The sequence below is a fragment of the Heliangelus exortis genome, chromosome 6 (genome assembly GCF_036169615.1).
Source record: "Heliangelus exortis chromosome 6, bHelExo1.hap1, whole genome shotgun sequence".
Lineage (NCBI taxonomy): Eukaryota > Metazoa > Chordata > Aves > Apodiformes > Trochilidae > Heliangelus > Heliangelus exortis.
The window spans coordinates 9,523,006-9,551,000 of NC_092427.1; the positions used below are offsets into that span (position 1 = coordinate 9,523,006).

Consider the following 27,995-nt stretch of genomic DNA (forward strand, 5'->3'; position numbering starts at 1 on the left):
CCCATCGTGGCCTTAAAAACTTCCAGGGATGGGGCTTCCACCACCTCTCTGGGCAACCTGTTCCCATGTCTCACCACCCTCGTTGTGAAGAACTTCTTCCCAACATCTAATCTAAATCTCCCCTCCTCTCTAGTTTGAGACCATTCCCCCTAGTCCCATCACTCTCTGACATAATAAAACGTCCCTCCCCAGCTTTCTTGTAGCCCCCTTCAGATACTGGAAGGTTACAGTAAGGTCTCCTTCGAGCCTTCTCCTCTGCACATGGAATAACCCCAGCTCTCTCACTCTGTCTCCACACGAGAGGTGCTCCAGCCCTCTGATCATTCTCGTGGCTCTTCTCTGGACACGCTCCAGCACTTCCCTGTCTTTCTTGTAATAGGAAATTTCTGTTTTAGCAAGTTCTGCCAGGGAAAGGAGCAGGCGTGCCGCTGGGACGGGCTGGTGGCAGGGCCGGCCTCCTTTGGGCGGGTGAGGAGGAGCCGACCGGGCAGCCGTGTCGCGACAGATGCTCCAAAGCGTAGGAAGCCTCCGCAGGCTTCTTAGGCGCAGCTGAACAGGTTGCCGAGCCATCATCGGGATAGGTTGGACCGCATTATCCTTGCGGTGCTTCCCACGCCTGGCATTCTGCGACCGATTCTGAGCCGATTGACCCAGCGCAGGACAGGGGAGAAGGGAAACCCCCGACCCGGCGCAGACACCGCCTCGGTCCTCGACCCCCTCCGCCGTGTCCCGGGGGCCGCCGACCTCTCCCTCCCCTCCCCCTTTGCGGGAAAGGGTCAGGTCCCCGAGCTACGGGAGTGAAACGAAAGCGAAAGAAGCAATGGCGGAGAAGCGTTCGGACTCCTTTCCTTTGCTGGTGCGCGGAGACTGGGGTCCCGACCCGCCGCCCCCCGCCCTGAGGAAGAAACTGGTCTGCTACTTCCAGAATCGGAAGCAATCGGACGGCGGCGAGTGCGAGCTGCGGACCGGGACCGGGACCGGAGACGTCCTCCTCTGCTTTGTCCTTCCCGAGGGTGAGCGGATGGGGCTGGGGAGAAGCCGAGTGGGGGGAGGTCCGGGTCGGCGGGTCCCGGGGGTCGCCGCCGCCGGGGGTTGCCCGCATGTTCCAGGAAAAAAAATTTGATTTGTAACCAGTCGGGTCAGGGCAGGAGAAAGTGAAACTTGATCTTCAACCCCGCTCTCCGTCTTTCCGGGGCCACTTTGCTCACATTTTCCCTACCGCCTCCCCTGCCCAGAGGCGCAGGGGGACACGGGATGGGGTTTACAGTCAGTTGTCACACATTTTCTGCCGCTTTCTATCCCTCAGGGGGGGAAACTCCTCGCAGCCTTCCCCTGCTCCAACGTGGGGTCCCTCTCCTAGGAGAGAGTCCTTCACCAGCCCCTCGGACATGAGTCCCTCCCGGGAGGTGCGGTCCCTCAGGAACTGCTCCAGCCTGGGTGCCCACAGAGTCACGGCTGCTGCGGGAGCAGTCACCTCCTCTGGCACCTCCATGGCTGCAGACCCACGTCTGCCCCACCGTGCTCCTCCGTGGGCTGCAGGGGCACAGCTGCCATCTCACCACGGGGCTGTACGGAAATCTCTGCTTAGGCGCCTCCTCCCTTTCCTTCCTCACCGACCTTGGCATCTCTGCTCCAGCATTGCTCTGATCTCCTCCTCTCCTCTTACCTGCAGGTTTTGTTTTTTTTTGCTCTTTTTTCTTTGCCATCTTGAATAAGTTACTCGCAAAGGCACATCTACTGTTGCTGATGGGCTCAGCCTTGGTGGGGCCAGAATTGGAACCAGGGGAGCAACATCTCACAGGAGCCACCCTTGCAGGCCCCTCACCTTCCTATTCCCCCTTACCAAACCCGGCCACACTGACCCAGCACACACAGTTACAGATCTGTATTAGAATATATATATATAATATGCATATTATGAGAGCGTGCAGAAAGGTGATAAGCACTTAGCTGCAGTTGTGTTAGATGTAAGCATCCATGTGCATGTACAGGTATGTGCACAAACATGTATTTATGTACTTTTTTTTTTCCCCTCCTTCCTTATCATGCTTCCCAGTTGCTGACTCACTCAGCTGGTAAGTGCAGGACATTCAACCCCAAGCCACTTTGGCAGTGTCTGGAAGAGGGTGTATAAAGAGTGGGTGTACAAAAAGGTGCAAAAAAAGGACCCCTTTCATGGCAATGTGTGGTAGAGCTTTGCTTCACATCTCTAGTGTTTCGGTTGGTTTTTGCTTCAGAAATAATATCCTCTGCTGTTCTTCCTTTTCTTTTCAGGAGGGAAGCCTTGTGCATGCTGTTCTAGCTTTATGTATTAGCTTCTCTTTCATTTTGTGGGATGGTGCATGTGTCCTGATGTAATGCTGGGAAAGTGCTATGTAATTTAAAGTTATGTTTCTATTCAAATTTCCACAGAGCTCTTTGTTTGTTTGTTTTATTTAGTGAAGCAACGAGTTCTTGAGAAAAAATCTCATAAGCTGTATTGGGGAGGGAAAGAAATTAAGTTGATTGTTTCAGACCCTGAAAGACCACCAGCTGCTGAAAAGAACACACTTCAAGAAAAATCAGTTCCCACAAAGGTGAGTAACAGTTGTAATCCTAACCAGAGCTTTGAAATAGTGCTGAGAGTGTCAAATAGCTCACTGATATTTTGCTTTAATTTTATTTTAGGCTCCAGGTACCACAAGCAACATTCAAGCAAAAGGTAAAACATTATCCATCATTCTGTGTGCTGATTCTTCTTCATAAAACGGGAATGTTGGTGCTTTTCTCCACACACAGGTTCAGTTCAGTGGGGAGTTGTTCTGAAAGTTTCTGAGTTTGGCAGCCTGATTCAGGTGATACAGGGAAAAATGTCTGGCCAGGAACACTGTAGACTTGATCACCATGGATGGAGTTTACCTTGCCAGACTTAGACCACAGCTTCTAAAATAGCCTTTCTAACCAGAAGAACACCTCCAGAGGGTGATTTAGTTCTTTTATCCTTCATAACTGCTCTAGGAAATATCTGCACAGAAAAAACTAGGTTGAAGGCCTTAATCCCAGGCCTGGTATCTCTCTGCCCTCTAGTTAGGAGAGTCTGTGAAGACAAGTGGTGCATCTCCCCAGAATCTCAGTGGCATTGGTTAGGTCCTCTTTCAGCAATATTCTGCTCAGCTTTGTGTTTCAGAAAGCAATCTAGAAAACAGTACTGCACATCCAAATATACCCACATCCATGAAGAACAACCACTCAGCTCCAACACAGACTAGAGAAGAACTTCCTGATCAGCAAGTTCTTCAGTGATTACCCCCTATCTTTTTCCTGCCCATATCAAGTCTTGTTTGGTGCTGGTTTGGGTGGGTTTTCTTATTTCAAAATTAGGTTTTGAAAGTTGTCATCTACTTATTCATTTTAGTAGAGAGGACCTTGAAAACCTTTAGATGCTGCTTTTCATTGTTTCATTCTGTCAGCCTAGCTTTCAGGTTTGGCTTTTTTGTACTTCTTTGGATGTAGTGTAGTCTGTGGTTCCTGTCACAATCTAGAAATAAATAACGAGTGTCTGTAGACCTATGGCTTCTGCAATTACTTGTTTTGCTTTCCTCTTGTTGGGCTTATTCTGGTAGACCTTCCAAGGCCTTCTGTGTGTGTTATGGGTTTGGTATCAGTTGTTGTAGCTTGGGGGAGCTGGTAAACCCAGTGAGTGGGCAGAGCCAGCCTGTCAGTGCTGCCATCTGCTCCAGCCTTCCTCTCCTGCCTCTCTGTCTCTCTCCTTGGGGCTGTTGGGTGCTGCCCCCGTGTTGTCCCCAAAGTGGAGTCCATCACCCAGTATGCAATAAGGTAACCCACACACAGAGCTGAGCTATTTGCTTTAATATCCAGTTTTGTGCAGAAAAGGGAGCAGGGTGGTATTCCACAAAGCAAGCTAATATTCTCAAAATGCAAGCGTTACTTTTACACCCAAAAACGTGAGATAGGACTTTAACATTATTTTGTCATTCGCATGCATGATTATCTTGACTAATTCCTCCCTTCCATTTGAAGTGGCAGTGCCATTTCACTACAAGATGCTCAAAGACTTAAGGGGCTTTTGCTCTCTCCATCCCTGATAATTAATATATTTGATCTTGATAAATATATTTGAGGGGGTCCCTCTAGGGCGGGTATTTTAGTATACTAATAACTCACTAGTACAGTTAATACAGTACTATACAGAACCCAATAATCTAACACTTTTTCTACTCAGCGCTCAAGACTGTCACCCAGATAAGTTGTGGGGAGTGTTCCTTCCCATCCCTTTCATCTCTCTGGCAGATGTTTTGCAGGCTGGTCTCAAGGCCAGGCTGTTGACTACTTGGGACATGTTTTTCTCAAACTGGAACCTGGTTTTGTCTAATTCTTACTGTTTCATTGTAATGTGAGCATTATTTTTATTCTGCATGTCTCTTCTGTTCTCTTTTACGTTATTTTTCCACAAGTGTGATTTTTCTCCCTAAAATTTTACTCATTTCAATTAATAACTGACATCACCAGGACTGAGGGATTCTTGGGTGTTCCTGGGGCAAAGCAAGCAGAGATGTTGCCCTCCCCCTCCCCACTCAGGTGTTCAGCTGCTTCACTGAGCATCTCTCCCCTCATTTCTACCTGTCCTCTGCCATGGCCAGAGATGGTGGCCCTGGAGGTGTACACTGAGTGTGGTGAGTGCCAGGGTTTCACTCAATGCTCATCTCCCCACTGCAGTGCAGGGATGTTCTGGTTTAGCATACTAGAAGGGGCTTATGTTCCTGCTTGGTTTTGCTGGGGCGAAGAGGGAAGAACTGTCTTGGTTTGTGAGTGTGGCCATCTTGAGCATCCTGGGGTGCCCTTTGGCCTCTGCCAGTCCTGCCACCCTGTCAGCACTTTGTCATTGCTATTTTCCATGACTTGTTGGCCAGCTGTGTCACCACATACCTGGCTGACACTGTTAGTTTACTCAGGCATGTGGAAGAGCACATCATTCCCATTCAGAGGTTCTCTCCCACTCCCACCCTCATCTTCCTGCAAAGCTGGAATTGTGCCCTCCTCTGGCAGCTGCTGGACTTCTGGGGCAGTTGGTGGGCATCCCAGTTACATTTTCTATCCACAAAATCTTGTTGCATCCTTCTTTGGACATGTGTTGTTCAGCACTGTCGTGCCACACTGATGGCACGGAGGCTTTTCTGTCATGCTGAGCTTCTGGTCACCTGTGGTGCCTGTGAATGTCCCCATGGATGTGCAGACTTCTTATGCCTGCACCTGGGCTAAGAAACAGAATCAGGGACTGCAGGGCCTCTCACAACCCTTACCAACTCCTGAGCAGCCGTGGCAAATTATCTCAATGTATTCTATTTTATTTTATTTATGTCTCCAGTGACCTTGGACTTTCTTACTCATGGCTGGTTTTGTGCCAGCACAGAAGCTGCTTGCAGCCTCACAGAATATAACATCTGGGCTACGTTGGATCCCCAAAAATCCCAAGGCACCCTGCAATATTTGATGGATTAGAGGATCACTTTTATTGGGAAAGGAGAAAAAGGGTAAGAAAAATCTGTTTGTCCCAGAAAAAGTGTGCCAACATGTCCTTTCTCTTTCTGTTGCAGATGATGTAGAAGCCTTGCAGAAAGCAGAGGGTTCTGTTGTGAACAGGGCACTCCAGGAGGAAACTGGTGCTGCAGGGAACATCGCAGAAAAGTCTGCAGAGGCATCACCTTCAGTGGTGTTTGAAAACATCACAAGATGCAGTCCAGAAGAGTTACATATCCTGTTGGAGAACATCAGCAACCTGTCAGGAGATGATGACTTCACTGTGGAAGAGATACATGAAATAAATGCTGCTGTAGCTACTTTTAAAAGAAGTATTGGTAAGATGGGATGAATACCATCATTCATTTCCATGAATTTATGTGTATTATGAGCTTGATACCTCTTCCATTAGAGATTCGCTTTTTAAAAAGTACTTGGACTGTAGTCCCTCAAGAAAGAAGTGTTATATACAGCTCCATGAAAATGTCTGTGATTCAGATGTTACACTGAAAAAGAAAATCATGGCACCTTCATTAACTGAAATTGCTAAGAATGTCTCATTGTCTCTATAGTATTTTGGGTTAAATGTAGAAGAATTAGAAGTGAACTGAGTGTGGCGATTAGTTCTGTGAATTTTTGAAGTATATAAAGTTACCTTTTGAGAAGACAGTGAAACAGAAGTGCTTAGTTTATACAAGAGATCAATAAGAGGGAAACAGAGATATAGTGGCAGGGAATAGCAGAGAGTAAGGTGGCTGTGTGCGTTTCCCCTTTTTGTCACAACACAGAGGTAGTTACTTTAGCACCAAAGAAAGTTTTGCTTCAAATACAGGGAGAAGTAGACCCAGATCGTTTCTCTGCCAGAAGTGATAGCTGGGTCTGATAATAACACTGGAAAACACAGTCAGTGTTGATACTGCTTTTCTGCTTACAGATATTGAAGAGTTTGTCAGAAAATGTCGGCAACACAAAATAATTAAGGAACAAAAAATAACTGCCAGGATTCTTGAACTGACCAAGAGCATCAAAGCTGAAAACCTTCCAGACAGTGTTTCCAGAGGCTATATCACCATTTACTTTGAGAGTGCATGGAGTGGAGGGGGGAAAGTGTCAGAGGTCCAGCTCTTCCCTGAGGAGAACTCGGCCATCGTTACTTTCCGTGATCAGAAAGGTAACGCTGCCCTCTGTCTGACCGAATCCTCCCAGGCAGGGGGCCTGAAAGAAAATTACCCTAAAACTGGAGAATTAAATTAGGAGAAGCCTGGACTGCTGTATCTAAAACCAGTGAATGCTGTCCTGTTCCTAGGAAGTGCTCTGGACTTAGAAATATTGCTGAATGTTTATGGTTTCAAAATCTCTCTGGTTTTTGTATTACCAAAGAGTCATTCTAATGCCTTCTTTTTGCATGGGTTGTTTCCATTGATGTTTTTTTAAATCTTTTTCTCCATTTACAGATATTTTAATCTGAAATACAACATGAACTTTACTTGCAGGATTTGTTAATGACTTCAGCTTTCACAGTTAGCTTTCAGAAGCTGATTAAGATCAAATCTATTCATTATCAGGGATGGAGAGAGCAAAATAACAATCTTGCTACTATTCCTTGTGTTGAATCACTGTCCCATTTTCGTGTCAGCACAGCTTCTGGTGATATCTCTGTGTTAGGAGACTCCTGGCCTAGTAAATTTCTTTAGCTTAAATTAAAGGTATCTGTCAGGTGATTGGTTTTCTTTCAGCTCTCGGAATTTGCTGAAGAATATTTTGTATAATAAGTTAATGTGTAATCTGGATCACTGTAATGTGGTTTTAAGTCCCTGACAACATTACAATTCCTTTCATTTGTCCATTCCAACTGGAATTGCAGTCCCCCCCAAAAAATGTAGAAGTGCACTGGCACAAAGTATTTTGTCTTAAGCTGAGACTAAGAATCATTTCATAGTTGTGGCCCTGCTCTGTGGGGTTTCCTTATGACATGAGAGCAAGGCATAGCTCTACAGATCAATACAAGCACAAGCAAACTGGTTAACAAAGTAGTTGGAGCCAAGTCTCCTATCTTGTCCCCTACAGAGTGATTTGGAAATCATAAAGACATAAAAATATCTTTCATATGAAAAAAAGAGCAACCCAAAATGTTATTTTATTCATTGCAGTAGTTCTAAAACCAGAGTCATTTGCATGGTTTGAAGTTAATGATATTATGTGTGTTTGTCTCTGTGCCTGCTAACTTTCAGACCTAAATACTGTCTTGAAAAAGCAACATGTACTGGATGAGACAAAGATTTCTGTGCACCCATATTACCACTCCCTGGGAGCAGCTCTCTATGGAAAAGAAAGACCAACTATTAAGATGCCAGATCCCATTGAAGTGCCACTGGATCAGTATGTCTGGCAGTTTTTACAAAGGCATGGCAAACTGATCAAAGACATAAACCAGGAAATGGCAGTTTTCCATTGTGACCTAAAATGGCCAGAGGTGAACTGTTCACACCCAGAAATTACCTTGTGCCCATCGTTCCCTCTTTCCAAACAGAAAAAGCCAATGATTAAGTTGATCAAGACATGGAAGCAAGATGCTTCTAATGAGTTCTCACGTATCATGTCACGTTATACAGCTGTGAAGTGCAGAGTATATTCAGTAAATTGGGAAGACTTGAAAAAGAGATTGGTAAAAGATTTTGCTCTGCTCATAACTGATGTTTCTGAGGGGTTGGTGGTGATTGCAGGCAGTAGAGCTGGGGTGGAGAGTGCAGAAAAAAAAGTGACAGAATACGTGGAAAAAGCCATCAAGGAAAGTGAGAGGGAAAAACAAACCATAGAAATTTCTGTGCCAGTGGTGCCAGGGATCTATGCCATCCTGCAAAATGCTGGGCAGGAAAATAATATTCGCATGGAATATCCGTCCATAAAGATCTTTTATAGTGACACACAAAAAGCTGTTCAGTTGCATGGATTACCTGCAGAAGTACATAAAATCGAAGCTGAAATACTGAAAAGGGTATACAACATGCCACATAAAACAGTGAAAATTGATCCCCAGGTTTTCCACTATCTCCAGCGTCTAGATACTAGAGCAATGTCAGCATTACTATTCACCAGGAAAAAAATTAATGCTTTTTATGAGCTTAGGGATGATACTGTGATGCTATTTGGAGGTGCCCACAAAGATCTTTCAGAAGCAGAACAGCAAATAAAGACAGACTTAGAGTATGTGTGCATCGATGTGGAGGATGGTGAGGTCATTAAAAAGGAGGAGTGGAGGAGCCTTGTTTCTTCCTTGCTTAAGATGGACAGTTCTTCCCAGGGAACTCTAGTCATCGATGAACCCACTGGAAAACAAAATAAAGTGATTATTGCTGGCATTTCTGAGGCCGTAAAAAATGCTCATCAGAAACTTAGTAACTTTCTGGATAGAAACATATATGTGAAGAAAGTAATCCCAGCTAATTCAGCCATGGTCGTGCAGTTTGTAGAGAAGAAAAAATCCAGTTTTCATGTTGAATTGAGGAAGAAGGGTGTGACAGTAGGCTTTGACACCGAGACGCCATGTTTCTCCCTGAGTGGACCAAGAACAGAAGTGCCAAAAGCAGTCACCTCGTTTGAAAAAATCCTCTCATCTCTTTACTTGAAAAATGTGACAAATGATAAACCAGGAGCTAAAGAGTTATTCATTGAGAGGAAAGATTTATGTGTTCTTGAGGCAGAGCAGAAGTTTGGCTGTTTGATTCAGCTGGAACAACAAGAAGTGCAAGAACAGAAGGATGGAAGAGTCGCTGACAAAGAAAAGCTCTACTGTGAGGAAGTGCTGCCAAACGGGGTGGTAGTAGCGGTGTATAAAGGTAACTTGTGTGATTACCCAGTTGATGTTGTGGTAAATGCAACTAATGAAGGCCTGCAACACCACAGTGGCCTTGCTGAGGCACTGTCAGAAGCAGCTGGTCCAGAGCTGCAGGAGGAATGCAACGAGCTGGTGAGGAAGAACGGGAGCTTGAAGCCTGGGTGCACAGTTATCACGGGCGCTGGGAAACTCCCCTGCAAGAATGTCATCCATGCTGTTGGACCCAGGTGGAGGGCACACGAAGCAGAGAAATGCTTGGACACGTTAAAAGAGACAGTAAAGAACTGTCTAAAGCTAGCTGACACATACAATCATCGTTCCATTGCTCTGCCTGTTATAAGTGGTGGGGTTTTTGGCTTCCCGCTGCAGATGTGTGCACGTTCAATCGTGTCCTCCATCAAGGAGACCTTGGAGGGGTCCATGAAAGACAGCGACCTGAAGAAGATTCATCTTGTGGATGATGTGGAAGAAGTAGTTCAGGTTCTGTGTGAGACAGTAAAAAAAGTGTTTACAGCTGGATCATACTCCCTGATACTGATGGTGCCACGCTCAGAGAGTGATGAGGTGACAGAAGGCCAGAAGGAGGAGAGAAAAGAGGATCTGCAGATGTTTAGAACAAATGAAGGACTTAGCATCCACGTAGAAGAGAAAAAGATTCAGGAAGCTACGGTAGGTCTTCTTCTGCTTTCTCTTTAACCTGTTGTAAAGGTTTTAAAATTTAAATTGAAGAATTATTTTGCTTTATTGAGAATTGCTATGTAAGGGAACAATGGCTATGGGTGAACTAAACAAGGATGCAAGCTTGCAAAACCGATGCTTTCAGTTTGGGATCTGTTACTGCAGCTATTTCTAGTGGGCAGTTGTGACTTTCAGGCTGTTTCATTTTCACCTAGGCTGTATTCATCCTTCAGAGCTAAAGCCAACATGTAAAACAGCTTGAATAGCTTCCAAAAATTGTTCATATGATCTACAGCTGTCTAGGTTGGATATTACGGGAAATCAGCACTTGTCTGGGCTGCGGCTGCAAGTCAGGAGAACAGGGGTGATGTAATTTATTTTTTTTAGTTCCCTTCTCTTTGGATGAATTGCAGCCACAGTCTACGAAGAAGTTACTGGGCTCTAGAAAAGCAACCCCACAAAAGAGTGCAGGCTTAGATTATTTGCTAAAGTCTAGAACTGTTCTCCTTAACTGGTTCCCCTCATTTTCTTTTTTCATTATGTTTGCTAGCAAAGAGTTTAACTGTTACACATCTAGACCATCAAGGCTCAGTTTATACCTCTGATGTAGTTCCTTTCTCTTATTTTTTTTTCCTTCAGTTATACAAAGTGCATCTTGATAAATCTCACTTCTGTCAACAGCTCCTGATTTTTATACTTTTGGAGTTTAAAATTTCCATAAATCATAATTGTTTTCCTGTTGTTTCAATATCAGTTGCTTCAGTTGTCATTTCGGTGCCTGTAAAAGCCCATTCCAGTATAGAGCAATACTAGATATAAAGAGACTCTCCATATGGTACAAATTTAAAATACTTTGTAATTAAAATGTCTCCAGTGGAAAAAAAAAAAGCAAAGCAAACATCAGAGTTTGGGTATTTGCCTGTTCTACTTCATCAGAGCACAACCTCCTTCCACCTTGTTTTGGTCTGTGAGATGCTGCTTTTCTTACGAGGTGCAGACAGTCCCACTTCAGTGAAAAGGAGGAAAGGAACATTAAATTTTCTACGCTGAGGGTGGTTTATACAGCACACCCTGTGATGATGCTAGAGAAGAAGGAGAAATACTGCAGCAGTTCTTCACAGGGAAATTTAGAAAAGGCTGGGTCTGTGGAGAGGGGATGAGGCAGACTAGAGGGGCTGGGTTCATTTCACCTGCCCAGACATTGGCATCTGCTCGGGATGAATTAAATCACTGCATTGCCTCCACTGGATGGAGAAATGGATCAGCAGGACCTACATGCTCAACCTGTGGTGTGGGTACTGACTGTGGGTATTAACTGTGGGTTTCCTACAAGTCCAGGAGTGCTCATTATGCAGAAGTTGTGCTGAAAACCAGATTATTTCTCCATAGGCATCTTGTTTTTCATACATTTTGTTACTACTGCTATTAGTCTTGATGCATATGTTTACTTGAAGTCTGACTACAGATATTTTTATTGTCATTTTGTTGCAGACGGATGTTATTGTCAACAGCGTTGGCTTAGATCTGATGTTTGGTGTGGGGCCTCTTTGCAGAGCCTTGCTGGAAAAGGCTGGAGTTGCACTCCAAAGGGAGTTTAACCTCGAAAAAAGAACACAGGCTTATGGTCCAGGGAGCGTGGTCTGCACTTCTGGATGTGCTCTGGCCTGCAAGTATGTGCTTCATGCCATACTTCCTCCATGGGATGGAAGAGGAGGACAGGCCCTGGAGGTATAGTTTTATTCTTAAAAAAACCCAAAACAAACAAACAAGAAAGAAATTTAAAAATATTTAGGAAACAGATTTATTTGGGATTCTATCCTGAAGTTTCAGGATTTAAAATAGTTAAAATTACTTGACTCCATTTATTTCTAGTGGAGTGACCTTAACAGTGCATTGATGCACTGAGAGCTGTTTCTAATCCCAGCATAGTCTCTATGGAACTAGTAATAAATTATGGCTTTAAAAAAAAAAAAAAAAAAAAAAAAAAAAAAAAAAAAGTATCTTTGCTGTGTTTTACAGAGCCTACACGATGTAATCCATTTCTGCTTGAAGAAAACTGAAGAATTTGGACTTAAATCAATTGCTTTCCCAGCTCTTGGAACTGGAGGATTTAAATTTCCTAAAAACATTGTTTCTAAGCTAATGTTTGATGTGGTATTCAAGTTCAGTAGGAATCATACTTGGAAGAATCTCCAGGAAGTTCATTTTTTCTTGGATCCAAAAGATACAGATAACATTCAGGTAGTTCTTCTCAGGGCAAAGCTGTCTGCTATGTGCTGGGCTAGTTACACCTTAACAATATAATTTAGTTATATTGCTTTCTTAAGGGAATAATTTAGCACCTCCTTACTGCTGTGGGCTGGTGAGAGCAGGATGTCTCTCCAGCATCTCTTGCCATGTCTCTAAGATATAACCTCTCAGCAAGCACAAGCTGCAGACAAAATTGGCCACACTGCTCTCACTGAAAACACCTGTAGGTGCTCACTCATCTTTTGACAGAGTTCTGGGAAGGCAAAGTCAGTATCAACAGTGCCCATCTGAGGCTTCCACTGTCACCAGTGATACCCGAGACTGTAAAATGCATCAATCAGGTGGCTCAGCAAGAGCTATACAACTGTTAATGTTAATTATAGAAATATCTATAATGTTAATTATAGAAATATTCAGTATATGAGCTCTGAAACTCCACCTTTGGTACCTTTTTTCTCTTTTTAGGCTTTTACCATTGAACTAGGACACAGGGTAGTTGAAAGCTGCAACGCTGCATCACTACAGCCAAGTAAGTCGTGTAGGGGCAGGAGTTGGGACACAAGGAAGAATGCAAGTGCTGTGAGGTTTTATATGTACAGGAAACAGATGGAATGTCATCAGGACACAGAGGGCAGGTTTTTGCCTCCTAATGGACTGGAATTCTTGAACTCCATGTGTGAAAATCTTAAAGAGGAATTTCTTTTGTTGAGGACGTGTTTATCTTTTAGTAAGGCCAGTCTTACCACACTGTTGAGGATATCCTGGTAGGAAAACCATTAGGATATAAGAATTTGGTGTCACTTTGTCAAACAAGCCATAAATAATGTGTATTTCTGTACCTTTAATCTTCCATACAGAGACATACAAAATGGATTATTTTCTTTCCATTTATTAATTGATAGTAGTGTGACACTACGAAAAACTACATCAACAGTAAAGGTGTATTCATAGGAATAAATATCTCTTTCTTCTCAGTTGTACCAGTGAGATGAAGTTAAGACTGAGCAGCAAAATACAAGTTAGCTACATTTAGACCAGAAGTAAGCAAGTTATGTATCTGTGTGGGTAAAGATGAAATAATGAATAATGGTGTGATGGGATCTCTGTTACCGGCAGTGCTTAAGCACTGTTAATTCAGTTAATTCAGGAAATTTGCAGAGCTGTTCAGATCAAATAACCCGAGGAGTCTTTTCTGAGTTTATATGGAATTTTCTGAGTTTATTACAGGAATACAAATGGTTTCACTTTTGCAGTATTTCAATGGGAAGAAGACTTCCTGCTTCCAGAAGTGACATAAAGAGAAGGGCAGAGACTCTCGAGGTCCATCAGACTGATCTAGACCATATTCCCTAAAATTATAACTTGAAGTTTCTATCAGTGAAAAAGACTAATACCCCAAACTAGAGGAGAAGTGCCTTAAGGTATCTTTCTTTCCCTTTCAGAAGCCAAAGTATTTGGAGTTCATGAAATCCAGATTGGTTCGATTACACTCCAAATAACTAACGGAGATATTACTGAAGAAGATACAGAGGTTATTGTAAACATACTCAATGACAAATGTAATGTCACAAAAGGTATTGTCTTCAGTGTGGGGTTCTTTAGTGATAAATTTGGGCTAGCTTTTAGATGTGGGTAAGGGAAAGAATTGTCTGTATGAGTAGCTCTCATGAAGTATGTCTCCCGTAAGAAAGTTGTGTCAGGAAGTAGATCTTAAACAGGTTTTTTTATGTGTCCTGGGTATTCCATTTAGATCCCAAACTTCTCAAACAGAAGGCATCTGACTAGATGACAAAAATGCTTAAAAAAAAAAAAAAAAAAAAAAAAAAGGGGGGGGGCATGTATTTAGTTCAAATATAATTCTGAAAAAACTTCTCTTGTCCTAATACATTTCACTGTAAGCCAAAACCCTGCTTAAATAAATTGTCCTGTCCTTGGTGAAATTGTGATTGCAAGCATGAAAGGCATCAAATTCAAAGCAATCAGAGTTTGGTGACTATTGGCTGGTGAGGCAATGAATAAGAATTATTCATAGTGATCTCTAATCAATAAGGGAGAGAGTGGTCTCTTTGCAGCCAGCCCAGTGTGTCGTGGAGGGTACTTAGTGGAGCTGGCAAGGTTTTACACTTTGAGGGATCTTGTCATGTAAGAATCAGAGGGATCTGTGGAATACAGAAGTTGGGTAGAGTTTTGAGTAGAAATAGACAAGTTGCCTTAATGAATGCCTATGCTGTTCTTGTATAATTTAAGGGGTCTCCAAAGCAATTGTGGAGGCTGCTGGTTCCCAGGTGAAAGATGAATGTGCTCAGTATGGTATGTCAGAGCATGCTTTTTTAACTAATTTTTTTTTCCTTCTTTCTGAAAAATTAAAATTGCTGTATAATTCTCTACTCTGATGGTATAGTTATTGTATGTGAAAAAACAGCTTTCACTTTTAAGAATTTTGAAAAGTCCTGTTTATTTGACACCTTCTTTGAAAATTTTTCTTTTCACAGCTGAGCAGAAGGTGGATACAGTTTTCTGATGCTAACTAGTGCTGGGAAATTAATCTAAGGTTTTTTCCCCCTGAAATTAGTCAGGCTTTCCTGATTTAAGAACAGAAACCGTCCCACTGACTTTATTTTCAAGCTTAATTTTTAATATTGTCAGCTACGACAGAGATGAAATTTTGAAACTGAGCAAATTTGTGGAAGACTCTCTTGGTGTAAGCATGTGTGGGCCTGGGTTTTGAAAGCGAATAGCAAATCTGGGCTTATATTCATAAATATATAATTATTTTTTATTGAAATGATGTAACTCTGCTTATTGCCCTGCTCCCAAGTTCTGTAGTCTGCATTGTGCCAGACCAGTAGAGCAGGAAAATCCCAGCTCAGTGTGGATGGCCCCTGGGAGCACAGGAAGAACATGCATGTTCCGGGTGCACAAAAAAAATGTTCCTGCTCTGAGTCCAGGGGTTAAACTTTAAAGATGGAGTTTTCTGGTTATTTTTCCTAGCCTTTGGCACTGCAGGCTCTCCTCATTTATCAGCCTGGTCTCTCTTGCAATCAGTCATTATTTTGGTGACCAGTGAAGTGGTATGAAACCCTGTGTTCAGTCTACTAATCCTCACAATATAAATCCATTTTGAAGTGTTAGTAATCAAACATAAGAGCTCTGAAAAACCACAAATGTCTTTTTACAGGTCCCACACAACAGTTCTTAGACCAACTGGTCATTATCTTAATGAAATTGTTTTAACCATTCAGCTTGTCTGGAGAATGAGAGTTTGAGCTTTTGAGGAATAGTTGGTGTGAGAAAGGATTTCTCATATAAATGACAAATGCCATTCTCTGGGCATGCTTTTAAATAAAAGTGAGCTGTGTTTAAATTCAACATAAGTTCTTAAGTTGTACTTAAAGAAGAAACTACATGGTAGTGGAGATCTTTGGAAATTACAAACCACACAATTATTTGAATTACTTCCTCAAATTTTGCTATCAGAATATTTGCAGAGAAAATGAAAACAAGTAAAAATCAGAATAATGTACCTTGCAGTGGATTTCTTTTTTTTCCACTTCTCCTCTAGTATCAAATAACCAGATTTCTTATCAGAAGAGAGAGCAACTTTGAAAATTAAGTGTCTTTTATCTTCTGTCTTCTAGCTGGTCAGTCTCACAGAGACTTTATTACTACACAAGGTGGAAAACTGCTGTGCAATAAAATCATCCACTTGCTTTACAACAACGACGTGGAGAATCTCGTCTCCAAAGTGCTTAACGAGTGTGAGCTAAGGACGTACAAATCTGTTGCCTTCCCAGCAATTGGAACAGGTTTGCTTTTTTGGGGGATGAGGGCTGTGGTGAGGGTAGTTCAGAAACTGAGACACAGTGAATGCCTTTCATAGGATTAACAATAGACTTGTACAAGAAACTCTGCAAACTGAGTTGTGAAAGTTCGTTCTAGTCAGTTCGACCACCACCTTCACACCTCAAAAATTCTGCTTTTATTTGGAAGTATTACAGTCAATATTGATGGAGCAAGAACACTTAAAGGAAAAGGTATTGCTCCATAAAAGACATTCTGCCCCAAAACAGGCAGGTGTTGCCACCCTACACCTTTCTTCAAACTTCCCAATAGACCTTGGTTTGGGATTTCAGCCACACAGAAGGGCTGGACTTGTGGTTTGTAGGAGAAGAAGGCTGGAGTTACCCGGAGACCAAAACCTTGACTACAGAAATTGTGGGCTGGGTGCCTGGAGTTTACACTTTTATAGGTATTTTTTCAGCCTACCAGCTCCAGTGGAGGGCTAGAGGCAGGCCAGCTTCCTTGGCTTAAGCTTCTGGTTAGCTTGGGGAGCAGGGTTTGAAAAAAGCAGGGTGTCCTTCTTGGACCAAGACTTCCTTTCACTGGAAAAAGAAATCTTGAGCTAGTCCTTACTCAGTGTGCCAGGTTAGGGCAGGAGTTGGTGTGTTGGGTCAGTGTCGGGACTCCACAGTGACACTTACGGCAGGTCCCCAGGACCACCAACAGCACCTGCATGCTGTGTCACACAGCTGTGCAAGGGATGCCTTGGCTGACACTGGCAGGGTTCACACCAAAATTTCAGGATAAGCTTTAGGTTGAGCTTTAGGCTGATTGTAGTGGAATGAAAGCAGTTATTTTGAGGTTGGTGTTCCCGTTTGTATGCTGAAATACACTGCAGGCTTGTGCCAAAATCCTCCACTGATTTTGACTAGGTTTTACTCTTGTACCTGTTTTAAAGATGGGGATAGAGTTGGTGATGTGTGCGTTTAAAAATGTCAGGGAGATGCTAAGGCTGAAGTGCTTGCTGGAGCCTGAAAATTAAACGGGGCAAATCTCAGAAGGTCTTCCTGAGTCTGTGGAGGGTGTCAGCTCCTCGAGCTCAGGAGTTGAGGTGTAAGCTGAGGTTTGGGGGTGTAAGCTGGGGGTTTGGCCAGAAAACAACTGGGGAGGAGGGTGGGACACCAGTCTGTGTGAGCTGGGGATGTGATGTCTTGATTTCATAGAATCATAGAATTGGCTGGGTTGGAAGGGACCTCAGAGATCATCAAGTCCAACCCTTGATCCAATCCCGCTGCAGTTCCCAGCCCATGGCACTGAGTGCCACATCCAGGCTCTTTTTAAATATCTCCAGGGATGGAGAATCCACCCCTTCCCTGGGCAGCCCATTCCAATGCCTGATCACGCTCTCCATAAAGAAATTCTTTCTAATGTCCAACCTAAACCTCCCCCTGGCACAACTTGAGACCTCTTGTGCCCTCTTGTCTTGCTGAGGGTTGCCTGGGAAAAGAGACCAACCCCCCCCTGGCTCCAACCTCCTTTCAGGGAGTTGTAGAGAGTGATGAGGTCTCCTCTGAGTACTGTTCACTGATACATGCCTTTTATTTTTGTGTAGGTCAAGGAAAACTGAGTCCAAGAGAGGCAGCTGATGACATGTTGGATGCTATAGTGGAATTTGCAAGAGAAAGATCTGTACAGCACCTAAAAAAAATCAGAATTATCATCTTCCAGACAACCATGCTCAGAGACTTTTACACAAGCATGAAGAAAAGAGAACATTCATGTCCATCCACAAAAGAATCACAGGCTCAGATTAAATGTAAGTTTTCTGTGTACATGGGCACATAAAGCTAAAGATCTTTTATTTAAAACTAATCATTAACTCATCTCTTTTCCCAGCGTTTTTTTTCCACAAAACCCAACCCACTAAGAAGGAAAAGCACTTGGCTCTGGAGAAGAAAATTTACTTAGCCACGTTTCAGATTTGTGGAGTAAGCAAACAAAAAGTGGAGGAAACTGAGGCCTGGATAAATAAATTAATTTTAAATGAACAGATTGCAAACATCGTTTCAGATGAGCTGATTGAACATTTTGATGAGAGGCAAATTAACGCCTTGACAGATCTCCAGAAAAAAAGTCTTGTTACCATTCAGCTTGAAAATAAATCTCCCACCCCTCAGATTAAAATTTCTGGCATCAGCAAGGATGTCTGTTTTGTTTCTGGGGAAGTGCAAAAAATGATCAAAAAAATGAAGGATACTAAATTAGAAGAATACAAGGCAGAACTGGTTTTTAACCAGGTAGAATGGAGGTATCTTGGAAGCAATGACAGATTTGTTGCTTTTGATAAACTGACAAATATGCAGCTGGAGGATGCCAAAATAGCCAAAAAGCCACATCTTACTGTCAAAATTGACATGAAGAACTACCAGGTGGATCTGAAAAGTCTACAGGCTAATGATGACCAAGGAAAAACTATAAGCATTCAACGTGTGCCAAAGAATGAAGGTAAATTTCAGCTTTTTTAATAAAATTTTAATAGCGATTATTGAATTATAATTCTGATAAATGCAAATTTGGGTATTCCAAAGTAGTAAGGTATTTCATAGGGTCTTTTTTCCTTTTTCTTTTCTGTTTTTGGTTTGGTTTTTTTACATTTGCTTGTTTGGTTTGGTTTTGTTTTGTTTTCCCCTGGGCATGCCATAGGCAGCAGTTTTAATTTCATAATTAGTGACAGTTAGGACTCAAGTATGTGTTTTAAATACAAATATTATCCTTATGTATGTGACTAGTGAGCACAGAGAAGAGTGCATGAAATTCTTTTGTGATTTTCAAACTTCAGTTAGATATTGATATGGGGATAATTAGATTAGAGAAAATGTAGTCTTAACAGTGCATTACAAAGCCAGTGATGTATTGAAGAGATTGAGTATTCCTGCAATAAACTATTGTGTAAAAGTACTGTCCTCTTAGCCTGCTTTATGCAGTTGGTTTGTAAGACAATCCTACAAAACAGCTCTAAGTGTCTGTGCCAATAATTCCATCCCTGTTTTGCAGACCAGCAGTCAATAGAGCTCCCTATAGAGTGGGAAGACATGAAAGATGAAAGGGTCAAACTGGTACCTCTCCAGCCATCATCTCAGGAATACCTGGAAGTTAAGAGAAAATTTCAGAAAACCTGTCACGGCTTTGTCATAAAGAAGGTGAAATACTAATGGAGTTAAAAAAAAAAAAAAAAAAGAGTGAATTCTTGGGCTAAAAACATTAATATACTTTATGAACATGTGTTTCTAAGGTCTCTGCAGCCTAAGCCTCCTTTCAGATGTCAGCCTTCCCAGCACTGCAGTACAGGGTGGACATAAATGAAATCAAATTTCCTAAGAGCTGCCCTACCATTTCTGTTTTCTACTTATGCAAAACTAATGACCCTCAGTCTATGAGCTGACTCTAGATTCAGTTAATGTGGTACTTATTAGTTAATGTGGTATTTCCAATTAGGAAATTCTATACTGAAATGTAAGCCTGAGTAAACACATTCAGAATGCAAAGGAAAATACTAACTCCTTGCAGACTGGCCATAAATCTCTTTCCAATTTTACTACTTCTTTCCTGTCATTCCCAGAGCCTTTCAGGCAAGAGTGTTGGTTTTAACTAAAGTGTCAAGATCTGATTCTGCTAATTGAAAAGTCTGCAACACAGTGCAGAGATTTAATTGTGAGGAACAGGATGGAATTACTTAGAATCAGGAGCAGCAACAAATAAGGGAAAATACAATGAAATTAAAAGTGAGAATATGTGTTTGAAAAGTCTGCTTCCATTATGAGATTCAATAAGCATGGTCACGAAGACATGAGTAGGACAAAATATTAGTGCACAGTGGAATAAATCAGGTAATTACATGAAGACTTTTTCAGTTGAAAATGGAAAACTGTTATAGCAATGCCTTTCAGGCTTTTTTGATCACGGGATGCTATATGAGACACCTGGCCTGGTGGTGGCAGGTGGGATGCACCTGTCCCAGAGGGGGAAGAGGCTTTTGGGGCAGGACTTGGCAGGGCTCATTGAGAGAGCTTTAAACTAGATGTGAAGGGGGAAGGGGAGAAAACTGGGTCTGTTAGGGACAAACACAAGAAGGACGAACCGGGGCCCGAAGGCAGGTGGTCTAGGGAGGATTTAGTCCCACCAGTGTGCTCTGTTTGTTTCCTGAAATGTCTGTATGCTAATGCACGCAGCATGGGGAATAAGCAAGAAGAGTTAGAGGTCAGTGTACGGGCTAAGGGTTATGATCTGGTAGCAATAACAGAGACATGGTGGGATAGGTCACATGACTGGAATGTGGCCATGGATGGTTATGTGCTTTTCCGGAAAGATAGGGAGGGGAAGAGAGGTGGTGGAGTTGCTCTTTATGTGAGAGAGCAACTAGAATGTGTTGAGTTTTGTGCAGGGGCTGATGAGGGGCAAGTTGAAAGTCTGTGGGTAAGAATTAAGGGGCAGGCTGGTGTGGGCGATACAGTTGTGGGGGTCTACTACAGACCTCCTGATCAAGGCGAGGAGGTTGATGAGGCCTTCTACAGGCAGCTGAAAGCAGCCTCGCAACTTCAGTCCCTAGTCCTCATGGGAGATTTTAACTACCCCGATATCTGCTGGTTGACTCACACAGCCAGCTTTTCACAGTCTAGGAGGTTCCTCCAGTGCATTGATGATAACTTCTTAATGCAAATGGTGGACAAGCCGACTAGAAGAGGAGCGCTGCTGGATCTTGTACTAACCAACAAGGAGGGCCTTGTTGAAGCAGTGGCGGTCAATGGCAGCCTTGGCTGCAGTGATCATGAGATGGTAGAGTGAGATGGTAAGAAGAAACTTAAAGAAGGAACAGAATACCCAGTAGGACCAGAACCCTGGACTTCCACAGGGCAAACTTTGGCCTCCTCAATCGACTGTTAAGAGAAATCCCATGGGACAAGGTGTTAGAAGATAAAGGGGCTCAAGATAGCTGGTCAATATTCAAGAACCACTATTTGCAAGCACAGGATCAGAGCATCCCTATGGTTAGAAAATCTAGTAAGGGAGCTAGGAGACCAGCATGGTTAAAAAAGGAACTGCTGGGAAAACTTAAGTGGAAAAGGAAAATCTACAGATCATGGAAGGGGGGGCTGGTCACTTGGGAGGAATATAGGACTGTTGTCAGAGGATGTAGGGAGGCAATTAGGAAAGCTAAGGCGTCCTTGGAACTTAACCTTGCAAGTCGGGTTAAGGATAATAGAAAGGGCTTTTTCAAATACATAGCCAGCAAAACTAACACTAGAGGCAATATTGGCCCACTAAGGAATGAGCTGGGAGCCCTGGTGACAGAGGATATAAAGAAGGCAGAGGTGCTGAACGCCTTCTTTGCCTCTGTCTTTACTCCTGCAGGGTTTCCGCATGAGCCCCAGATTCATTTAACCCCAGAAGTAGTCAAGATAGATGAAGAGTTTGACATAGTAGATGAGGATTGGGTTAGGGATCAGCTGAGTAATCTGGACATCCATAAGTCGATGGGTCCAGATGGAATGCATCCAAGGGTGCTGAGGGAGCTGGCGGAGGTCATTGCTAGGCCACTCTCCATCATCTTCAATAAGTCATGGGTAACAGGAGAGGTGCCTGAGGACTGGAGGATAGCAAATGTCACTCCAGTCTACAAGAAGGGCAAGAAGGAGGACCCGGGTAACTATAGACCGGTCAGCCTCACCTCCATCCCTGGAAAGGTGATGGAACAACTTGTTCTTGTCACTATCTCCAGGCATATCAAGGACATGGGGGTCATCAAGAGCAGTCAGCATGGTTTTATCAAGGGTAAATCATGTTTGACTAACCTCATAGCCTTCTATGAGGAAATTACTAGGTGGATAGATGATGGAAGAGCGGTAGATGTGGTTTATCTTGATTTCAGTAAAGCATTTGACACCGTCTCTCACAGCATCCTTGTAGATAAGTTGATCAAGTATGGGTTTGGTGATCAGGTAGTGAGGTGGGTCAGGAACTGGTTGAAAGGAAGGAGTCAGAGAGTTGTAGTCAATGGGGCAGAATCTGGTTGGAGGGGCGTGACTAGTGGAGTCCCTCAGGGGTCGGTACTGGGACCGGTGTTGTTCAATATATTCATCAACGACTTGGATGAGGGTATAGAATGTACCCTCAGCAAGTTTGCTGATGACACTAAGCTGGGAGGAGTGGCTGACACACCAGAAGGCTGTGCTGCCATTCAGAGAGACTTAGACAGGCTGGAGAGTTGGGCAGGGAGGAACAAGATGAAATTCAACAAGGGGAAGTGTAGAGTTTTGCATTTGGGGAAGAACAACACGATGTCCCAGTATAGGTTGGGGGCTGACCTGCTGGAGAGCAGTGTAGGTGAAAGAGACCTGGGGGTCCTGGTAGACAAGAGGATGACCATGAGCCAGCAATGTGCCCTTGTGGCCAAGAAGGCCAATGGCATCCTGGGGTGCATTAGAAAGGGTGTGGTTAGTAGGTCAAGAGAGGTTCTCCTCCCCCTCTATTCTGCATTGGTGAGGCCACACCTGGAGTATTGTGTCCAGTTCTGGGCCCCTCAGTTCAAGAAGGACAGGGAAGTGCTTGAAAGAGTCCAGCGCAGAGCTACTAAGATGATTAAGGGAGTGGAGCATCTCCCTTATGAGGAAAGGCTGAGGGAGCTGGGTCTCTTTAGTTTGGAGAAAAGGAGACTGAGGGGTGACCTCATCAATGTTTTCAAATATGTAAGGGGTGAGTGTCAGGGAGATGGAGCTAGGCTTTTCTCTATGGTGACCAGTGATAGGACAAGGGGTAATGGGTGTAAGTTGGAGCATAGGAGGTTCAAGTTGAATATCAGAAAGAATTTTTTTACTGTAAGGGTGACAGAGCCCTGGAATAGGCTGCCCAGGGGGGTTGTGGAGTCTCCTTCACTGGAGACATTCAAAACCCGCCTGGACACGTTCCTATGCGATGTACTCTAGGGGGCCCTGCTCTGGCAGGGGGGGTTGGACTAGATGATCTTTCGAGGTCCCTTCCAACCCCTAGGATTCTATGATTCTATGATTCTATGATTCTATGATTCAGATCATACTTTGATGCAGATATGCAGTTGGTTTTCCTTTAAGCTATATTGTTGACACAGGGAGCCAGAAACACCTTTCACTGTTTTTACGTAGGAGTTTCTTATGGGTTGCTGAGCTGCACAGTAAAGGAAGTAATTTGACTTCCAAGCTGAGATCTAGAAGGGAAACTCAAATCCAACATAATGCTATCACTACAGTCTACCTTGTAGTGAGCAAATCATCAGTAAAGATGATGAGGATGCACAAGAAGGCATTTTGGCTCTAGCAGTGGTACAACAGCCTATTTCTATAAATGACAATGCACTGCTACCACGGCTACTTCTGTACCTACCTGGTATAGGAGGCAAGAACAAATGTATACCAAAAATTACTGAGCTTGAAAACCCCTTGTAAACTGCTTTGTTTCTGTTTTTTTCAGACAGCTCTTGTATTCAGTTCCCCAACCCATGACACACATTAAGAGGGAGTAGTGAAAATAATTGTAATTCTTTCAGTTTTGTTCATTTTTAATGCTTTCCTGCTACGATAAATATTGATCCTTACCAGTATAAACACAGTTCCATTTTGTAACTTTGCAGATTGAAAGAGTACAAAATCCCTACCTTTGGAAGCAATACCAAATTAAAAAAATATCTATCTCTAGAAGAAACAAAAATGAAAATATTGAGAAGATGCTATTTCATGGGACAACTTCATCCTCATTGAGCAAGATCAACTACAAAGGATTTGATCGTGGGTTTTCTGGAAAGAATGGTGAGTTATTACCCAAAGCAGTTAATGTGCTAAACACGTGCTAGGGAATGTCAGTGTTACAGTGCTGTCATTGCAACATCAAGGCTGGAGAACAAAATAAGAAGCATCTCTGGAGCATAATCTATATGGACAGAGGAATTAACTTGTTCAGTTAATCTCTTGTTGATGAATGCCACCATCTAGAGGGTTCCAGAAGCAGCTCACCTCCTCTAAAATTAAGACTGTGCAGCTTTTGAGAAATGTTTTGTGTAATCTGCCTTCAGGAAGGAACAAAGAATTCTGTTCAGCACCCTAAATTGAGACACCAACCAGTAGCTGCTGGTATCTCGTCTCTTCTTAGACTAAGGCAGGTATTAAAGTAAAGGAGCAGATTCTTTTCCTGTTGCCTTCAAAGATGAGGACAGCACAAGCAATCAGAAGATTCCACTGCCCTACCTTCTTCCCCTTTAATAGTTGCTAGGGATAGCTTAAATATTTATCAAAAGGACTTTCTGCATTAGTTCAAAGGTTGTTTTGTCCAGTTTCTGTAATCCAGTCATGTCATGTTTATTATTTGATAGCATTTAAAGAGGAAGGACAGGAACCAAAGAAGTGGAACTTGGGCTGAACTGAGGTGCAGTCAGTCTTAGAGGTTCTGCAACCTTATTTCAGAACTCCTTACTTTCTATTCTTAATGGTTTCTTCCTTAAGACACAATTGTACATGCCTGTGGCTGACTTGATCTTTAGAGAGCTGAGCAGCTTAACTCCCATTTGGTTGATACTTTGGTGTGGTCTGGATCCAAAAGTAGGCATTTTTCTCTCTGGATCCTCAAGAGGTACTTATGCTGATACGTCCTTGAGAAAATGAAGCTAAACATACACAAAATATATCAAGCCAGGTACAGATTGAAATGGCAGCCACCATTTCTTTTTAAAACATGACTGGGGAAAATGTAGTTTCACTTTCCCACTCCTTGGTAGTGCCACATTGGAATTTGCTTAGAAAGAAAGAGTCATAGTTCCCCATGTCCTCTCTCTGCCTGGGAATATTGATATTCACCTCCATCTCAGCCACAATTTATGATAGGAAAGGCATCTTCCCTTCTGTCAGGCTAGGTAGTTGTGCAAAAATATCTAAAGATCAGAGAGGAAGGCCCTGCCTGGTCTGAACAGCTTTGTACCAATATCAAAAAAAGAAATTTCAGATTAAAAAAATGTGATTCCTCTAACTTCTTACTGTGAAGTATAACCAGAAAACTGTAATTACAATTACATAGTCATTTTTAGTTGAAAAGGCTTTGAAAATTTGCAGTTTGATGGATTGCAGGCTAAGCAACATGGCTGAGCAGAGAGAAGAACCCTTTTTGTCATGGGAAAGAGGAGTCAAAATCTGTGTGTTGATACTTATAAGACATCTACACTGATTCATATTTGATTCTGATACAAAGGATTACAACTAGAATTCACTGTTCAAACTCAAATCAAATTTGTAACTTCCACAGAGTGGAAAAAAAAAAAAAAAAAAGGGAGAGGAGGGGGATGGAAGGGAGGAGGAGCTTTAGAGATTCTTATGGAAATAAAACCACTAACTCTACTTGAAAACATTGTCTTTCCAAACAGCTGCAAGGTTTGGAAAAGGAACCTACTTTGCTCTTGATGCAATTTACTCTGCTACGGAAACTTACTCCAAACCAGACAGCAACAACAGAAGATACATGTACTTGGCTCGGGTCCTCACTGGGAAGTACTGTGCTGCCACGGGAGAACTCGTGGAGCCACCACCAAGAAACCCAGCAGAACCTTATGACCTGTATGACAGCGTGGTTGATAACATAGAAAATCCATCAATGTTTGTCATATTTAGTGATACTCAGGCATATCCTGCATACCTTATTACTTTCCAAAAATAGAATCTTCATAACAATCTTGAAAAGTTTTAGCGCCTTTTACAGGTAAGGAGTTAGGGAAATTCTTGATTCTTGCTTATGTCTCAGCTTCTTAACCTGGTTATTCTTTTAGCCATGTGTTTAAATATGTCTTCAAATTTTTAGCACAATAAGGCCAGGACAAACCAATGTTTTAGAACATGCTGTCTTGATACTTGGGTATCAAATTCAGTTATGCAGAGGTGCAGACAAGACCTGTGAGAACAGCCCTGACCTCTTCCCACACAGGGCAGAGGGAACTGGTGGGAGAGGGACCTGCTCTGCCTCAGCCCTGGCCTCAAGCAGGAGGTGTAGGGTAAGCCAGCACATCTACCCATGTTCCTATTTCCAGTATTCACCATAAGGAACCAAGGGCCTGGCTGCCTGTGAGGATTTATTTGAAACGCTCTTATTTGAATACTCTCTCTCAGGAGCAGAATTTTTGCTCATTCTCAGGCATCCACTCACCCTTGTTGGTGCTAAGAGTTCAACAGAAAGAAAATGCAGTAATAAACGTGCACTTGGCATTCAGTGTTTCACCATCTTTATGCTTTCGGGGCATACTCTGTTAGTCCTGAGGTATAAATTCATTTTCCATGCTCCCTTGCATTACATACATCCAACTTCTATTTGTGAAGTCATTGCTTTGGCAATTTTAAAGACACTTTTAATTTCTTCTTGTCAGTGTCTTTAACAAGGCACTTTTAATTTCTTCTTGTCAGAATTACCAATTTGCAGAGTATTATCTACAGTTTTCATGCTAAAACCATTTGAAAGTTTTTAGAGTTCTATAAAGTAAGTAATTAATGGCATTTTCACACTGTAACCATATAAACCAGATATAAACCATATATCCATCCTTCTAATTAAAGCAGTTTCACACAGGTATGTTGTATTACAGAGTTGTGGTGTACACAAAAGAACACACTTGAAGTAGAAGTGTTGCTTCACATTTGAGTTTTTTTATGTTACAGTGATGGTATAGTGTGAAGCTGAATAAAGTCTAAACAAAATTTTTTTCTTCTATTGTCTGTGTGACAGATTTGTGCATACAGACTCCAGGTGAAATTGTTCTGCTATAGCCCAAATTAGACCTGTGCTGCAAATAGCTGACAGGTTGTCTTAAAACCCTGCTGTGACATTCCCAGTGCTTGCAAAGGGAAAAAGTGGTTATAGTGTCTGTAGGTATTTAGGCAACATAAAAAAATTCTGCTCTTCACAGCAGATGCCCCTGCAACAAAACAGATAAGCATCATTTTAAAGATTTTTCTTCCCTGTGAAAAGGTGAGGATTTTTCTCTCTGGTGGTGGCAGTGGTGAAACTTTCTTTACTAGTTCGTGTACCTGGGTGTGAGGAACCTGACGGAGGTCCAGCCAACCTCAGGATGCTCTGCAGGAGCCAGTGCCAAGTCACCTTTGCAAACCCCATCCTATCCAAATCCTCATTAGCATTTTGAAAGGGATTCCTGGAGAGGAAGGAGACAGATAGAGTCTGCATAAGGCCTAGGGTTGGAGAGCAAAGTGGGTGGAGGTCTGCTCCAGTTGTTCAATCAGATACGTCTCAACCATGCTGAAATATGAGGGGCTGCATTGGTGGGCTTGGGGAATCTAATCAACATCATCTAATCAATCTGGCTCAGTGCTTGGGTTCAGGACTGGTGATTTTCTCTCTCTCACCCCCTTTCCTGTTCTGTCTCTGAAATGACTGGGACACCTCCAGCTTCCTGCTGGTAACAGGCAACTGAGTAACTGATGCTAATGACCCCTCTCCTCCTGGGGAGGAAAGCTGGAAAAATGAGTTTTCCCTCTCCTTGGGCCAACAATGGAGCAATGAATCATTTGCCTGGAATGGTGGGAATTTGGGGTTATATAAGCAACAATGAAGTTCCACTTTGATGGACCCACCATCCCACATCAAGCCCTGTCCAGAGTCAAAACACCATCTTGAGCAAGAAACCTTCATTGGACACCTTTGGACCCATGGTGGTGACCCTCTCAAACTCCTTCATTCTTTTATTTCTTTCTCACTTTTTTACTTTTTCTCTCCCATCTCTTTCTCTCTCTCTCTCTCTCTTCTTTGTATCTTCTCCTTTTCTCTCTCTCTTTTGACTCAAAATTTATTATCCATACCTTCATGGGGTTGTATCACTTTGCTTGTGCTAGTTGTCAAATAAAGCTTTATGCTTTCACCTGAC

At 42.7% G+C, this 27,995-nt stretch overlaps 1 protein-coding gene across 2 annotated transcripts; it reads left to right on the forward strand.

Moving 5' to 3' along the window:
* The first annotated feature begins 466 nt into the window (after positions 1-466).
* Positions 467-27,994, forward strand: LOC139797434 (protein mono-ADP-ribosyltransferase PARP14-like). 2 transcript variants are annotated; one of them, XM_071746576.1, is made up of 17 exons: positions 467-1,013; positions 2,440-2,576; positions 2,668-2,701; positions 5,595-5,855; positions 6,452-6,688; positions 7,749-10,021; positions 11,522-11,758; positions 12,050-12,271; positions 12,746-12,809; positions 13,723-13,854; positions 14,528-14,590; positions 15,919-16,086; positions 17,673-17,876; positions 17,957-18,565; positions 19,115-19,260; positions 23,721-23,895; positions 25,497-27,994. In XM_071746576.1, the coding sequence occupies exons 1-17, from the start codon at positions 821-823 to the stop codon at positions 25,784-25,786; spliced, it is 5,445 nt and encodes a 1,814-aa protein (XP_071602677.1). In that variant the 5' UTR covers positions 467-820; the 3' UTR covers positions 25,787-27,994. The 2 variants fall into 2 exon arrangements, with proteins under 2 accessions (XP_071602677.1, XP_071602678.1); XM_071746577.1 differs by lacking the exon at positions 14,528-14,590 and having other exon boundaries at positions 499-1,013.
* The last annotated feature ends 1 nt before the right edge of the window (position 27,995 follows it).

Bases quoted from the DNA above. Each gene is read 5' to 3' on its own strand.
- LOC139797434 (XM_071746576.1), top strand. From the start codon at position 821: ATGGCGGAGAAGCGTTCGGACTCCTTTCCTTTGCTGGTGCGCGGAGAC. The intron at 6,689-7,748 runs GTAACGCTGCCC...GCTAACTTTCAG, and splicing joins TACTTTCCGTGATCAGAAAG to ACCTAAATACTGTCTTGAAA. The intron at 17,877-17,956 runs GTAAGTTTTCTG...CTCTTTTCCCAG, and splicing joins ATCACAGGCTCAGATTAAAT to CGTTTTTTTTCCACAAAACC.